Source organism: Manis javanica, chromosome 2 (assembly GCF_040802235.1).
Source record: "Manis javanica isolate MJ-LG chromosome 2, MJ_LKY, whole genome shotgun sequence".
Lineage (NCBI taxonomy): Eukaryota > Metazoa > Chordata > Mammalia > Pholidota > Manidae > Manis > Manis javanica.
In genome coordinates, this window is record NC_133157.1 from 217081830 (window position 1) to 217095977 (window position 14148).

At 43.9% G+C, this 14148-nt stretch overlaps 1 protein-coding gene across 1 annotated transcript in view; it reads right to left on the minus strand.

Moving 5' to 3' along the window:
- The window catches only part of HHLA1 (HHLA1 neighbor of OC90), a 30125-nt gene extending 23761 nt beyond the window's left edge, over positions 1-6364 (minus strand). The window contains exons 1-6 of the mRNA XM_037020757.2: positions 6286-6364; positions 3875-3922; positions 2610-2669; positions 1688-1768; positions 1100-1183; positions 920-1003 (exon numbers count right to left, since the gene is read on the minus strand). Coding sequence (XP_036876652.2) covers positions 920-1003; positions 1100-1183; positions 1688-1768; positions 2610-2669; positions 3875-3922; positions 6286-6364 — 436 coding nt within the window. The remainder of the gene's footprint in view (positions 1-919; positions 1004-1099; positions 1184-1687; positions 1769-2609; positions 2670-3874; positions 3923-6285) is intronic.
- Between the last annotated feature and the right edge of the window lie 7784 nt (positions 6365-14148).

Here is a 14148-nt window from a genome sequence, read left to right on the forward strand (position 1 = left end):
TCCCTGACCTCCTCAGCCACAGCATCCATTGCTTTGCCCCTCACCCTTTTCCCTGCTTTACTGTTCTCATGGCCACGCTGTTAGCCCACAGACAGGGTACTTCCTGTCTATCCGTTTACTGTCTGACCTTCCTATAGAACTGAAGTCCATGACTGCAGGGGCCAAGTCCACTTTGCCCCCACATGGTACCCTCACACCTGGAAGAGTGTCTGGCTAACAGTATGTGCTCAATAAAGAATTGTTGAACAGGTGAATTAGTGATGAGAGAGTATTTTCATTTTTATTTTTCAGGATTCTCTAAATATACAAAACACATAATACTCTTAATTTTTATAAAAGTAGTACATGAATATACTCATTGAGAAAGAAATCAGATAATATATGGCCCCTTTAGTCAGCACACTTCCACTCTAAAACACACCCAGTCTTCTTTTCAGAGCTAATCATCTACCTGGTGTCCAGATACTTTTCCATTTTTTTACCAATGACATTGCATTCTACCTATTTCTTTGTAGCTCTCTTTTTCTAGTTAAAAATTCCATAGAAAAGTTTCCACATGCAGGCCAAATCTGGCTACCCGCCTTCCTTTATGTACCATCTCTGGCTGTTTCCAATGTTTGCTTATACGGTATGTAATGTAACCATTTTCCTAAAGCTGGGGATTATGTTGGTCTCAGATTCTGCTGCTGAAACAGTGCCTCATGAACATTTTGTTCTTGACCCTTTGCGCAGACTTCACTATTTCTCCAGGGTCAAAACCAAGAAAAGGACTTTCTGGGACAATGTGCACCTATTTAAGTACAGTAGATATCACTCTATTTGCCTATTTTACTCTGTGGAGAAAAATGTAATTCAAATTTATCTACAAAGGCACAAGCAAAACCCGAAAGCTGCAAGCCTCAGGGTCAGTTCCACCCACCTGATACGTCACTGGTCCGATTGTTCAGACAGTAGCAGTAGCGTGTGGGGAATTTCACTGGGTCCACGGTCTTCAGGTTGGAAACTGTGAAGAGGAAGGATTCACACAGCAACCAGGACGTGGTCCTGCCGGCCCATCACTCACCATTATCGCCTCTAAAAAGAGCCTGGCAGCACTTACTGTTGTAAATGGCCACAGACAACTTGTGGAAGGCAAAGGAACTGTAGGAGGTGATGCTCAGCAAGGAGAAGAACCTCTTGCTGTCTGCCAAAGACAGCGAGATACAGAAACAGACTTACGCTTACTAGCAGTAAGTAAATGATCATAGGAATCAGTAAACATAGTAGAAACTAATAATACAATGAACAAATAATAAAAATAAATAACAAAACTAAACCATCACATAATCAAAACTGAAAAGAATAGACAGAATCAAATAAAAGCAAACCAAAAAATGCAAAAGTACATGTTGCTTGGCTGTATTTCCTGATCTGTTCTTAAGCTCTCTCACAGTGCGGTTAGGGTTAGAAATGCCTCCAGATGCGCCATGTGCGGACTGCAGCTTGCTTGCAAAGTGCCGGCAGGCCCCCTACATCATCTCATCTATGTTTTTCATCTCATCAGTGTTAGGAAAGACAGCACTTTCTGCCTCTGAACACAAAGAAGCTGGGACATAGAGACGTGACCGGTCCAGGTCACACAGAGTCGAGAAGGGAAGCTGGTACGAGACAAAGATGGGCCTGGATTGTACTTTTAAAAAAGGGCTACCTTTTAAAGCTCTCCTCAGCATCCCATTCACCAGCTCTGTCAGGTTAAGTGCTGACAGATCAACTGACCTTGCGGGCAGTTCTGGAAGAGATCGGAAGATAATGTCACTGGAGGGCTTTTCTGGGCAACAGAGGCATTTCCAGTGTTGAGGCAGACGCGCCCCTTCTGTGATGTTTCCTGAAACCCTCCCAGTGCGGGGCTCAAGGGGTTCGGAGATGAGGCAGTTCCTGTCTTCAGGAGGTGACAGCCAGTGGCATACCTCACGATGGGTTAGAGGAGATACAAGTCTGGGTAAAGTACGAGGACCGTTTGATTTTAGTGACTTTCTATCTGTGCATTTGGAGGGAGTAGAAATTGGTGGGAAATACTCGCATGTAATACCCAGGGAAATCACATGGATTTTCAACGGCACAGTATTGGAAGTAACTACTGTGGTCAGCAGACCCTGGCTGGGCATTGGCATCACCCAGAAAGATTTCTTTGTCTAATTCCACAGTTGCAGGTCTTGGGCTCCATCCTCAGAGGCCCAGACTTAAGAGCTCTGGGATGTGGCCCAGGCATTGGTGCCCAAACCAATCAGTCAATCAATCAATCAATCCCAGGTGCTGGCAGTGCACCACCAGGTGCAGAGATGCTGCTCCATTAGAACCATCCTTCCCCCAGTGATTGATTCCCTGAAGACGGGAAAATAACAGCTGGCAAGGTAGAAATTCGGGTTGATGCTCCCTCCTGTATGTTTTCACAAACGGTCTTTTTCAACTCTTACATAACATTCTGATGGTTGTGTGGAGGAAGCAATCTGAAGATTGGACATACGCTGCTCCCTCACTCAGGGGATTAGGATGGAGGTCCAGGTAAGTGGAGAGTTTGCTGGCAGCCCAGGCCGCCTGTAGGGGAGTGGGACAGGGTAGGGGGGACTTACCTGTGGTATCAAGAAAGGCCATCCCCTGTTCCTTCTTCTCTTCTCCTTCAAAGCCAGACACTGGGGAGAGAAATGGTTCAGGAGAGGAACAGGAGCTTCCAGCTCCAGCCCCACGGCGCTGGAAAAGGCTCAGGGTCCTCTACTGCAGCGGCCCCAGGCTCAGTGATGGGGACACTGTGAAAAACAGATTCCAGGCATCTTGCTCCCCTGATTGATATTCTAGTCTCCTTGAACTGGGCTGGGCCTAGAAATCCATGTTTTAATAAATAGATAAGGTGATTCTGACATAGGGGGGCTACCCCACCCCATCTCTTCACTAGCTGGGGAAACTGAGGCTCAGAGAGGAAAGAAAATGCGCCTAATTTTCACAGGTGAGCCCTGGTAATGAAGGGACCAGAACCTACTTCCTAGAGCCACAGAGCAGTGTCTTTTCCAAAATATCAGGCTGCTTGCCCACTTGGCAAAGTTCACACTATCAAAGAAGAAAACGTCAAAGGAAAGTTGAAATGTCAGGGCCTTCATTCAACCTTTATTCATTCAACAAATAGTCACTGAGTGCCAAGCAATGCTTGGGGGTTGGGTATAAAGAGGTCAAGGAAAGGATTGGGTCTCCACCTACATGGAGCTCCCTGCAGTCCCTCGCGCAGGAGGAGGGAGATTCACGTGTAATCGCACATGAGGAGTGTCAACAAGGAACAGCAGGTTTGTAGGTTTGCGTGAGCACCTCCATCAGGGCACCTGACCTGCTGTAAGGGGTGGAGGAGGCCACCCTGTGGCAGTGACTTATAGCTGAGACTGAAAGATCAGCAGTTTTCATTAGATGCCTTTTGATGGTACCTCATCTGCTTCTAACATTGTTGCAATGATTATTTTTCATGTAGTATTTGCCACATTCTAATGCAGAAGGTGCCTTATGGCCCTTTATAGACAGAAAAAACAAGGACAGGGAGGCTAAAACATATGTCCTAATGTATTTCTGTTAGACATATTTTGTCCTCAGGAGGTGACAGCCAGTGGCATATATTGTGACAAGTTAGAGTAGATACAAATCTGGGTGAAGAACAAGGCACACTGATTTTAGTGATATTTTATCTGTGCATTTGGAGACAGTAGAGACTGGTGGGAAATAGATATATCTAATAAAATGTATATATTTTGCTAAATATATCCCTATGTATTCTAAAATACATGAACATTAAAACATTAATTATTACAACATTACAGAGTAAGTCAGAATTTAAGGCCGGTCTAGTTATCTGTTGCACCAAGGAAAGCCACATCTTTTTCTTTCTTAACATCTCTATTTCCAGACACTAAAAATAAAAGTTCTCATGAATAAAATAGTATCATGGAAGCACAGCTTCACACAATTTCTAATATCCTTGAAAATCATAGTGTCCAACACTCCCTTTGAAGGACAAAGAATTGAGGCCCAGGAAAATGAAGTGATACACCTCCATCCCACACTGGGCTAGCGGCCATTTCCCGTGCTCTCCAGTCCCTGGCAACTGCCTTTTTCTCTGCTTCTATGAGCCTGACTGTTTTTTAGATTCCTCATATAAGTGGCTCATGTAGTATTTGTCCTTCTGTGCCTGGCATATGTCACCTTAGCATAGCATCTTTCAGGTTCATTTATGTTGTTGCACATGGCAAGATTATCTCCTTTTTTAAGGCTGAGTAATACTCCATTTTATGTATCTACCACATTTTTTTATCCATTCATATATGGATAGACATTTAGGTTGCTCTCTGCTTTTCAAGTACCCTGTTGGAACGTAGGTCCAGTCAACTGTTGCCTGTTTAAGCCAATTTGACCTTTCACCAATCATCAGGCATTTTTGGTTAAACATCAGAGCTTTGGGGTTACAGGTAGGTGGGGCCTATGGATCCCCTTCCCTACAGCATGGCTCCTGGAGAGGGCAGGTTATGTTACAACAATAGGAACTTTGAGAGAGGCATTAATTTATCTAGCAGGCCAGAAGCTGTCAGACAGCCTGTGCTCTGAGTTGGGAGGGTCCTGCTCACTCCCTTCCCGTGCCCTGAGCGGCTCCCCGTGAGTCGTAAATCTGCTCTAAAGCAGCTGCAGGGATATCTGGGGGAACCATCAACTGACCTTGCTTTTTCCCTGGCTGGGAAAGCAAGTCCTCCCTGGGGCTGGGGACCAGGATTGTGTGAGTTCTGCATCTTTGCTCTCCAGGGACGCTCCAGGCTGCTGGGCTGGCAGGAGTCCTACACCTGTCAAGCCTGGTTGGGGGATCCTGCACAATCTTCCTAACCAGGAAACTTTCTCGAGTATCACTCCTTTCACCAAAGAAACAATAATTCTACCACTTCGTATAATTACAAACCTGTGGGTGAATTTTGGTAACAATATTTGAAGTCTGAACTAAACACCCCTCAAGTATGGATTTTTGAATAGGATGTTTAATGGAAGCATTTTTCAGATACATTGCCAGACAGATAATATAAAACTATTATTCCTTTTTTTTTGGATTAAAAGAGCACCATGGTAGTATCTTTAAGAGAAAAGGTATTGGCACTTTTCATACTTACTCAGGTTTAGTATTCTTTCCTCTTTACCCTTTACTATTACTTTAGAGCAATAAAGGTTCCCACTTAAAGAGGAGATTGGAGGCTCAAATAGGGAATATATTTATTAAAAATTGCCCTGCTTATCCACAAGAAATTGGCACAATTGGTGTCCTCTGGGGAAGGGAAGTGGCTGGCTGGAACAGCATTTTAAGTTTAGAAACTTTGTACCTTTTGCATTTTGAACCACATGAATTACACTAATTAAAAATAAATAAAATTTAAAAAATAAGGAGTAATCCTCTCCCCCAAAACCCAAAAGCACACAAAAGATTATCCTGCTTGTTTACCAAAAAGTTAGGAACAGAAACCAAGCCCCTGACTCCTATGTGTGCGTTATGATGTAATGCATTCACCGCCTTACCACACAGCCGATTTCATACCAGCAGGAAAAGTAAAAAAGGTAAAGAAAGACAGATTTATTACAAAGGTGATGCTGGCACATAACAATACCCCCCATTATGAAATCTCCTATTGCTAATAGAATGTCACAATTTGTGGATTCAATAAGATCATGACAATCCAGGTGTTCTGTGACCATGAAGCAGTGAACAGCTCATAGGAACTATTACTACAGCTGTTAGATCCTGAGATATGGTCCAATTTCCATTGTACAGAGAGAAAAAGTGAGGCTCATAGAAGCCAAGGAATTTGCCCAAGCAGAGTGAGCTAGAAGAGCACCTTCTCATTTGCCTGTTGCAGGGGAGAATGAGGGAGGAACTTGGAAGGTGACATAAAGAAGCTTATGAAAAGATCACGCAGACTGGGGGGTGGAGAATAGATCATGGAGAGACAAGGGGAGAAGCAAGGGAAATGCTTTAGCTTGCTTAGTGGTCCAGCAAAGAGAAGACAATGGTTTGGACAAGGACCCTAACAGTGGAGGTGAAGATGATTCTGTCGCATAAATAGGACTCAAACATAAAAAGTCAAGGGACAAAACCAGACTTGGGGAATTTATTATTGCTATTTTGATCAAACTCATTTAGGGTTCTGGACGGAAACACTGACCACTGCCTTTCTCTAAACACAATAAATACCCAAACTTAATATATAGAACAGGTATTTCTTGAACTTCAGCCAGACCTACCTGTGTTCCAAAGGGACAGGACACATGCAAGGCCCACGCACAGTCTCACCAGAGGACCAGGTACCAGGAAGCCCAGCATGTTCGTGAGACTCTGGCCCACCTGGAAGCAAGCAAGCACTTGGAGGAAACACATTGACTTCTAACCACGCTGATGCAGAATATCCTTGAGAACATGGGGAGTCATTAGAAATGTAACCGTAGAAGGCTTTGTATAGTTAGGTAAGTTAGGTCATACTGAGGTAACAAATTAACTCCACAATCTTACTGGCTTAATTCAATAGCGGAAGTTGATTTCTTGTTTATAGTCTATCTTCACTGCAAACTGGTGAACTCTGCTCCACATAGTCACTCAGGAACCCTGGTTAATGGAGGCTCCTCTGTCTTCTAGCTCTCCATTTGGTCCCTGGCCTCCCTGCACTCTAAGTATGCTGTGAACAGGTCTCAGCACTAGCCTCAGGAGAAGGTGCAGAACAGATGCTTTCAAATAACAGGATTCACTGTGGCAGTGGGAGGGAGAGAGCTGGAGGGTTAAATTCTTGGCAGGAGTGACACACTTTTATTTACAGCCCATGCTAGAATTACTCCTGTGACCTGCATAGCTGCAGGAAATCTGGGAATATGGGAGGGGAACTAGTATCTTTTCCATAGGTTTTCTAGCTGTTTAGGTGGGATATAACTTTCAAATACAGCACGAGTGCTGCTTATAAATAGAAATATAATATACTAAATAATAAAAAAAATAGAAAAAAAGCACATATGAGTGTTCACACTCTTTCCTTCTCTGCAGAACTGGGCATCTGCTATGCAAAATCACCATGATAGTTAAAGCTGCAAAGCTGAGACTAATTAGAATAATGGTGAAAAGTTATTGAGGGCTGTGTGTCAGACACTACACAGAAGGCTATCTGATGCACATTATCCCTTAATAACTATAAAATCTCTATGTGTAGGTATTAATGTAAGGCCCATTTAGCCTGTGGGCTGTACGGACTTGATTTGAAAAGAGCAGAAACTTGCTATTGGTAGAGAATGGAATAGATCCGGATGGTGAAATGTAAAGAGGGAGAAAAGTCAGGAGAAAATGCACTGGGGAGAGGAAAATGTCTCAGGCAGTGGGCAGCCTCGTGGTAAATTGTATTTTGAGACATTCTGCTCTTTGTTAGAGATGGAACCGCCTTTGGAATTTTCTTGAAAGATCCTAGTAAACATTTAAATTGCTTTTGAATTATCAGTAGATACTTGAGTGGTGTTTATTCTGGATGCTGACCTGAACAGACGGGACGTATGGGGGGCAAGAAGCTGGGGCTTTCTCAAAGTTCTCTTACTCTCAGAAATTCTGTTGATTCCATGAATCGCAGTTTTCCTCTGAAAAATGGGGATAAGAGAAACTAGTCCACAGATTTTTGTGAGGATTTAAGTACTAAATACAAAGCATTTAACCCAGGGTCTGGCACACAGTAGGTGCTTAACACATAAACCAGTCATTGCATGCAGGCTAGCGACCCAGGGACAGGTCAGACACGCCCCTTCCTTCAAGCTGTTTAGTAACTTAGAGGCGATAGATATATGAGCACCTAATTCACAGGTAAGGCCAGCAGGGCTTCATTCTCCATTGAAAGGGAGACCAAAGAGAGAGACAGAGAGAGAGAGACTAGTGAGTCCAGGGTTTAGCATTTTCCCCACCAGAGGGGTAATGGGTGGGGGGTGGGCAGGCAACATGGCAAACTACGTGAGGGCTCCATCCTCTGGTACTTCAACTACTGTGCAGGCAGGACATCACCTTTCTGAGCTTCGTGTGTCAAATGGACAGTCATAGCTTTCTTGCAGGTATTTTGTGACGACTCAATGAAATCCCAAAATACGGCACCCAGTATAATCTCTGGAGTATGGGATCTGCTTGGGTATCTGTATTCTCACTTGTTCTAATATCTTTCTCTCTTCTTCTTCTTCTCCTTTTCTTCCTTCTCTGTGTCCATCCTGGGGCCCAGCATCACATCAGAAGCATAGGGAGTGAACAGACATAAACTTACAGCAAAAAAGTAATTCTCCACATCTGTGTAATAGATGTGCCTTTCTTTCTATTTTTGACTGCAGCCTTATTGTGTTAACTACTCTCTTCCATTTATGAAGAGTTATGATGGTAACATTTGTTATTTTAAGACTACAATTACTATTGATTTTGTTCTTGGAAAAAAATGCATTTTTCCTTCTGTCAAATTTTTTGTTTTTTGCCATCGGCCATATCAGCTATGTGCTTGGAGTATGGTTGCCAAATTTTGCCAATAAAAATACAGGCTACCCAGCTACATATGAGATACCTGCATATTTAAAAAATATATCTCATGTAATATTTGGGGCTACCATAGTTTTTTTTATTAAAGAGAACTTGCTTTCACCGCAGGCCTGCTGTGGAACCAGCCCTGGGTAGTTGCTCAGCTAAGTCTCTGCTGTACTGAACAGAGTCTGCAGGTTTCAATACATGAGGCCAGAACTGTGAGCATCACACTCTCTGGCCTTCAGATAGCTCTTTCTTCTTATTAAAAGCATTTCCCCACTGCTGGGGAAATGCTTTTAATAAGCTTCTCCTTTTTCACTCTCAGTCCCATCCAATCCCAGAAGGAAAAACGAGAAGAGCAAGAGAGATGGAGGCAGCGTGGAGTGGTTTGTGGGAGCTGGGGTGGCACCCTGTCCACCTTCAAAGCTTACACGAGCAGAACTGGCTGGATTTCGCCTCTCCGCCAAACCAGGAGGTCAGACCTCCCAGGTCTCCCTGCGTGGGCCTAGGACACTGTGGGGCACTCTAGGGGAGAGGGAGGAGCTGGGCTTAAGGCCAGACAGACTGGATATGATTCTCAAGTTGGCCTTCGGCTAGTGCTATCTGGATCAAGTTCCTTAACCTTCACTCACTCAAAAATACCTGTGGAGTTCATGGCATCATTGTTTTAAGCAGGGACCCTGCCTGGCTTTGCTTTCTGGCTCTGCCGTTTGCTGCTGTGCAAGTCACTAACCCTCTCTGTGCCTTGGTTTCCTCACCCAAAGCTATTATGAGGACTAAAACATGTTAAATTTATAAAATACAGTGAACAGTGTCTGGCACAGAGCAAGTGCTATGTGCATGTTTAACAAATAAAAGTAATGGTACCTGAAAAGCACTGGCACTCTAGGAGAAAGGGACACAGATAACAGTCCCCACATGGATGGAATTACATACCACAAAGTAATGTTTTACAGCGACTGCATCAGATGTCCAAAAGTCTGACCTAAAAATGACTTATTATTTCACTGCACTCCCCATGACTATTATTGGATAATTATTCATGAATCATCATTTTTTCTCAGTGACACTGACAGAAAAGCTACTCGTGTATTGATATGATGATAACAACAGTGCATAACATACTGGATGGGGTCCAAATATGCTATCCCACTTCGGCATATGGATTATTTTGAGCTGAAGGTTGTTGAAAATCAACAGGTGCAGAAAGAAGCCTTTTCAGAGCCTCCCTTATCTGACTAGGAGCAGAAACTTCTTAGAAATGAGGACTTCCATAAGTTCACTCTCCCCAGGGCATTTTACGGCCATGGCAAAGTCATAAAGTCAGCGCCAAGACTGGTCTGCCCAAACAAACTGTACCAAACTAACTTCTGTCTTCTCTTAGTGTCCCCAGGTGCTCACCTTCCACAATTTAGCATCCTAAAAGCTCAAAATTCTTTTCCTTTTCTTGTGATTTCCCCATAAATATATCCTCCTTCTGTTAAAATAGTTTAAGCTGCAGGGTTGGGCCACCTCTTTAGGGTTTTCATGTCATTTTTGGGAGGCTCCCCTTAAGTATATGATATAATCCTTTTTTCCTGTTAATCTGTCATTTGTCAGCTCAATTTGCAATGCCCTGGTCACTGAACCTAAGAGGGTAGAGGAAACAGTTCTTTTCTTCTCCAACAATATAATTTATTGAGCCTCCACTTTTGGCATCTTCTCTGTTGTTTTTCCTTCTCAAGCATCCTATGAGAGAGACACTGATATTCCAATTACATACAAGAAACACTCAGGGATCAGAGACAGAATCCCTGCTCATGGTCACACAGCAACCAAGTGGGAGAACTGGGATTTAAATCGTGGTTTCTCAGGTACAAAACTTGTTTCCTTTTTTGCCTCATTCCTCTCTACTTCCCTGCCCTCCAAGATATGATCCCAGAGTGCCACAACCGGGCCTGATGTTGGAAACGACCAGATTGATGGGTCTGGGCAGAAGAGGGTATAAATGCGGTCACACTCCCGGGAGAAGGACTGACAAGTGCTGTTGTGACTGATGAGCCAAGAACCAGCCCAAGGATCTTACGAAATGAATTCACAGTATGTCTGTACTCTGTTGGCAATAGCCCTGGAGCCGGAAATGTGAAAGGTAAGAACAAAGTGGCTGGAGCCTTAATTAAATGTTGTGTTATTTTCAATGAGCAAGGAGCACAGATCAACCAAGGCTAGTTTAGCCACCAAGCAGACCTACCTTTCTAACCGTACTTGGCAGCCGAAAGATGCCCAATCGGATACAGAATAATTACAATCTCAGTGAAGGGGTGAAAACTAACAGTGAAGCCCCATCTCATTCGGGCCAACCGCAGTGAGAGCTACGTGTTCACGAGGCATTACGACGGTGCAGCCACTCAGCCACCTGCAGCTAGGCATCAACTCCCTCTTCCCAGGGAGGACCCAGGGGCTTGGAGAGGATGGACAACTTGACCAAGTCCAGGTCCCTAAACTGGTGAGTGGCCGCCCTGGGCTTCATACTAGGCATCAGCTCCACAGCTTGGGAGAGACACTGCAAGATTCTGTCTTTGCAAAAATGGTTAATGCAGAAAAAGAAGTGAAGAATCTAATATTCATTGGGCATTGGATGTGCCAAGAATTTTGCTTATGGTAATCCTCTAGGGCTCTAAGTCACCCTTCTTAATTGTTATTAACCTTATTTTATAGTTTGAGGAAGCCAAGGCTCAGACAAGTAGCTGGCCCAAGGGAACAGCGCCCAAGAGCCAGGACTAGAACCCCCGCTGTTTGTGGAGGTTTGGTTGGGCATGGCTGTTGGCCGCTTAAGAAAATGTAATCTTCATAACTGGTGTCTTACTGCCAGCCATTTTTTAGGACATCCTTTTATCTTCATTCTAATTCTTTGGATTAAAGATTGTGTTTCCTTTATCACAGATGTGTGGACAAGCCATCCTCCCAGTGGATGATGGCATTAAGATTCTATTCAATGGCTTAAGGGGAGAAAAGGAAAGACACCCACTATGATCAAGGAGTGGAGTCTTAAAGGGCAATGTAGATCTTCGATGATAGCAACTCCTCTCCTATCTCGTTCAGCAACTGGGAGCCCAGAATTTGGGAATCAGTAAGATATATTCCTTATCAGGCTTCATGCTTTGGAAGAAGGAACCAAAGGGTTTAAAAATATCTATAGTATAGACTTACCTGTCTTCTGAGCAGGATAAATGACTTCAAAGAATTTAAGTAGCCAGAAAGATTAACAGCTAAGGCAGAGCTGTGGGGTTTATATGAGTTCTTACTGAAAGATACAGAGGATGGAGGTGGGGAAAGGCTTAATAACTTTGCTTTAAATCCTCCAGGAGAAAAAAAAAAGAATAATCCTACCAAGAACTCAGCAGTGAAACAGTATCAACTCCCCATCAGAGAAAAATGCCTTTGCTAATGGACTGGACACAATCTGTGAGTAGAACAACAATGGACTGATTGAACGGTGGGATGGGAAACCTCTCCGTCAGTAATTATGTGTATTGAAGGAGCAGAATAGGATCACTAGGTGATGATTTCCCCCTTCCTGTTGTAAAGGTCTGTGAGCCAAGCGTTACCTGGCCTGTGGACATCTTCTGAAGAAAGGGCGAGTCACTGCCTGTCAGTTTTACAGGTGCCCAGAGAAGGTAGGCAAGCCTGGCTGGCCCCTGCTGCCTGTTTTCATAAGGCTTAACATGGTTTAAAGCATTTAAATGGTTGGAAAAAAATAGAAAATAAAAAGAGTATCTCGTGACATGAAACAATGACATGAAATTCAAATCTCAGCATCCACAAATAAAGTTTTATTGGAACTGTTAGGGAGAGTTTGGTTCGGTGAGGCAGGAAGTCAGAGGACACAGTGAGGAAGGAATTCATTAAAGTGGGAGTGTTAGGGAGTGACAGAACAGAATAATAAAGGATTCACTGCGCAGCTACTCAGCATGCTAACTCCTTAAGCCAGGGTCACCTGGCGTCCAGCGTCTGCTTGGATCTGCACGGCGTGGGAACTGTGTTCCTACCACCCCAGGCTTTGGGGGAGCCACAGAGCACTGCATGGAGCGAGATTATGTTCTGCAAACTTCCTATAGGTAAAGAAGGGAGACTTTCAGGCAGGTTACTAAAGAGCAGGACTGTAAAATGCAGTTTCCTGTCAGCAGGTGACCGTAATTTGCAAGCCCAGGTCTGAGCTCTCAGCGGCCGCTCCTTAGTTGTCTGAGACAGGATAGGGTGAAGGTTAGAGCCAAAATTCGGAGGATCAGAATGACAGAGCAAAGTAATGAAACACTTGCTACTGGAAAGGCGCGGAGACAGTGCGTTTAAGGGGGAAGTTTATTTAAGGCAAAAGAAACACACTTGGAGAAAGGGGAGTGCGGGCTGCCCTGGAGAAGAGGCGCCCCTGAAAGGCTGGGAAAAGATTAATAGGATACACACCTAGAAAGTGTGGGCGACCTCAGAGAGAGGAGTGCCCCGAAAGGCTGGGGGTTCCCCCTTTTAAGGATTCTTTAGGAATGTGACTAAGGGCTGGGGGTGCAGACTTGTTAAGTGGTCTTTGAACACTTAGAATTAACTTAACACAAGGAACTTCCTGCCCTGATTTCTCCCCAGGATACCCCTGTCTTGGTCTGGGAGCAGATCAAACAGGCTGCCTGCCCAGCCCCCAAGGTGGGCTGAGTTATTGTCTGTTTGCTAAAGAGTAAGTTAAGAATCTTACATTTTTAACTTCCTGGGTATTAAAATACAATCTTTAAGATGGAATCTTTCCTGCCTTTCACTATGTTGTTTAGGGCTGCGCCTGCATGCTGAATTAGTTGCCCAGGTTACAAACCACTTAATTAGGGCCAGAAGAAAAAAAAAACAGCATATAGGTACAGGTGAAGAAGTAAACTGGGCCTGCATGATAAACACAATAAAGACACGAGCCATGCTGAGGTACCTTCCTTTACCTGGGGAATATTCAGACATTCTGGGCCAAGTTGCTCTTGGCTTTTTGAGCTTTAATTGATTAATTTTGGGTGTTTTTCTCTTTTCCACCCCACTCATATCTATTTTCCTGCCCAACAGAACGCTGCCATACTGTTTCATTCACGTGCTATTCAAAGCTGTATTTGTACTTCAGCGGCTGAGTTGGGTAGTTGCTTGCAACAGAGACCTTAACCCACAAAGCCTGAAATGTTTACATCTGGCCCTTTACAGAAAAAGTTTGCCAACCCCTGGCTTAGAAATGCCCACAAGGTAAGATTCTTTCTTTTTGTACCACCCAAGCTCAAGGTTGATCTTCCTTTCCTGCGCTGCCAGAATTCCTGCTAACTTGCCATCCTGCTGCACCCTTGCTGGCTTCCCTGAATGAATTTCCCTTGTATCAGCCATAGACATCTTTTTGTAAACAACTTCCTTGAGGTACTATTTACATACTATCATTTTAGGTGCACAATTCAATGACTTTTAGTAAATTTAACAAATTGCATGGGCATGACCACCACCTAGTTTTAGACCATCTCTGTCATCTTAGTAAGATTCTTCGTGCCCCTTTAGAGTTACTCCTCCCACTGCCACCCCAGCCCCAGGCATCCCATCTACTT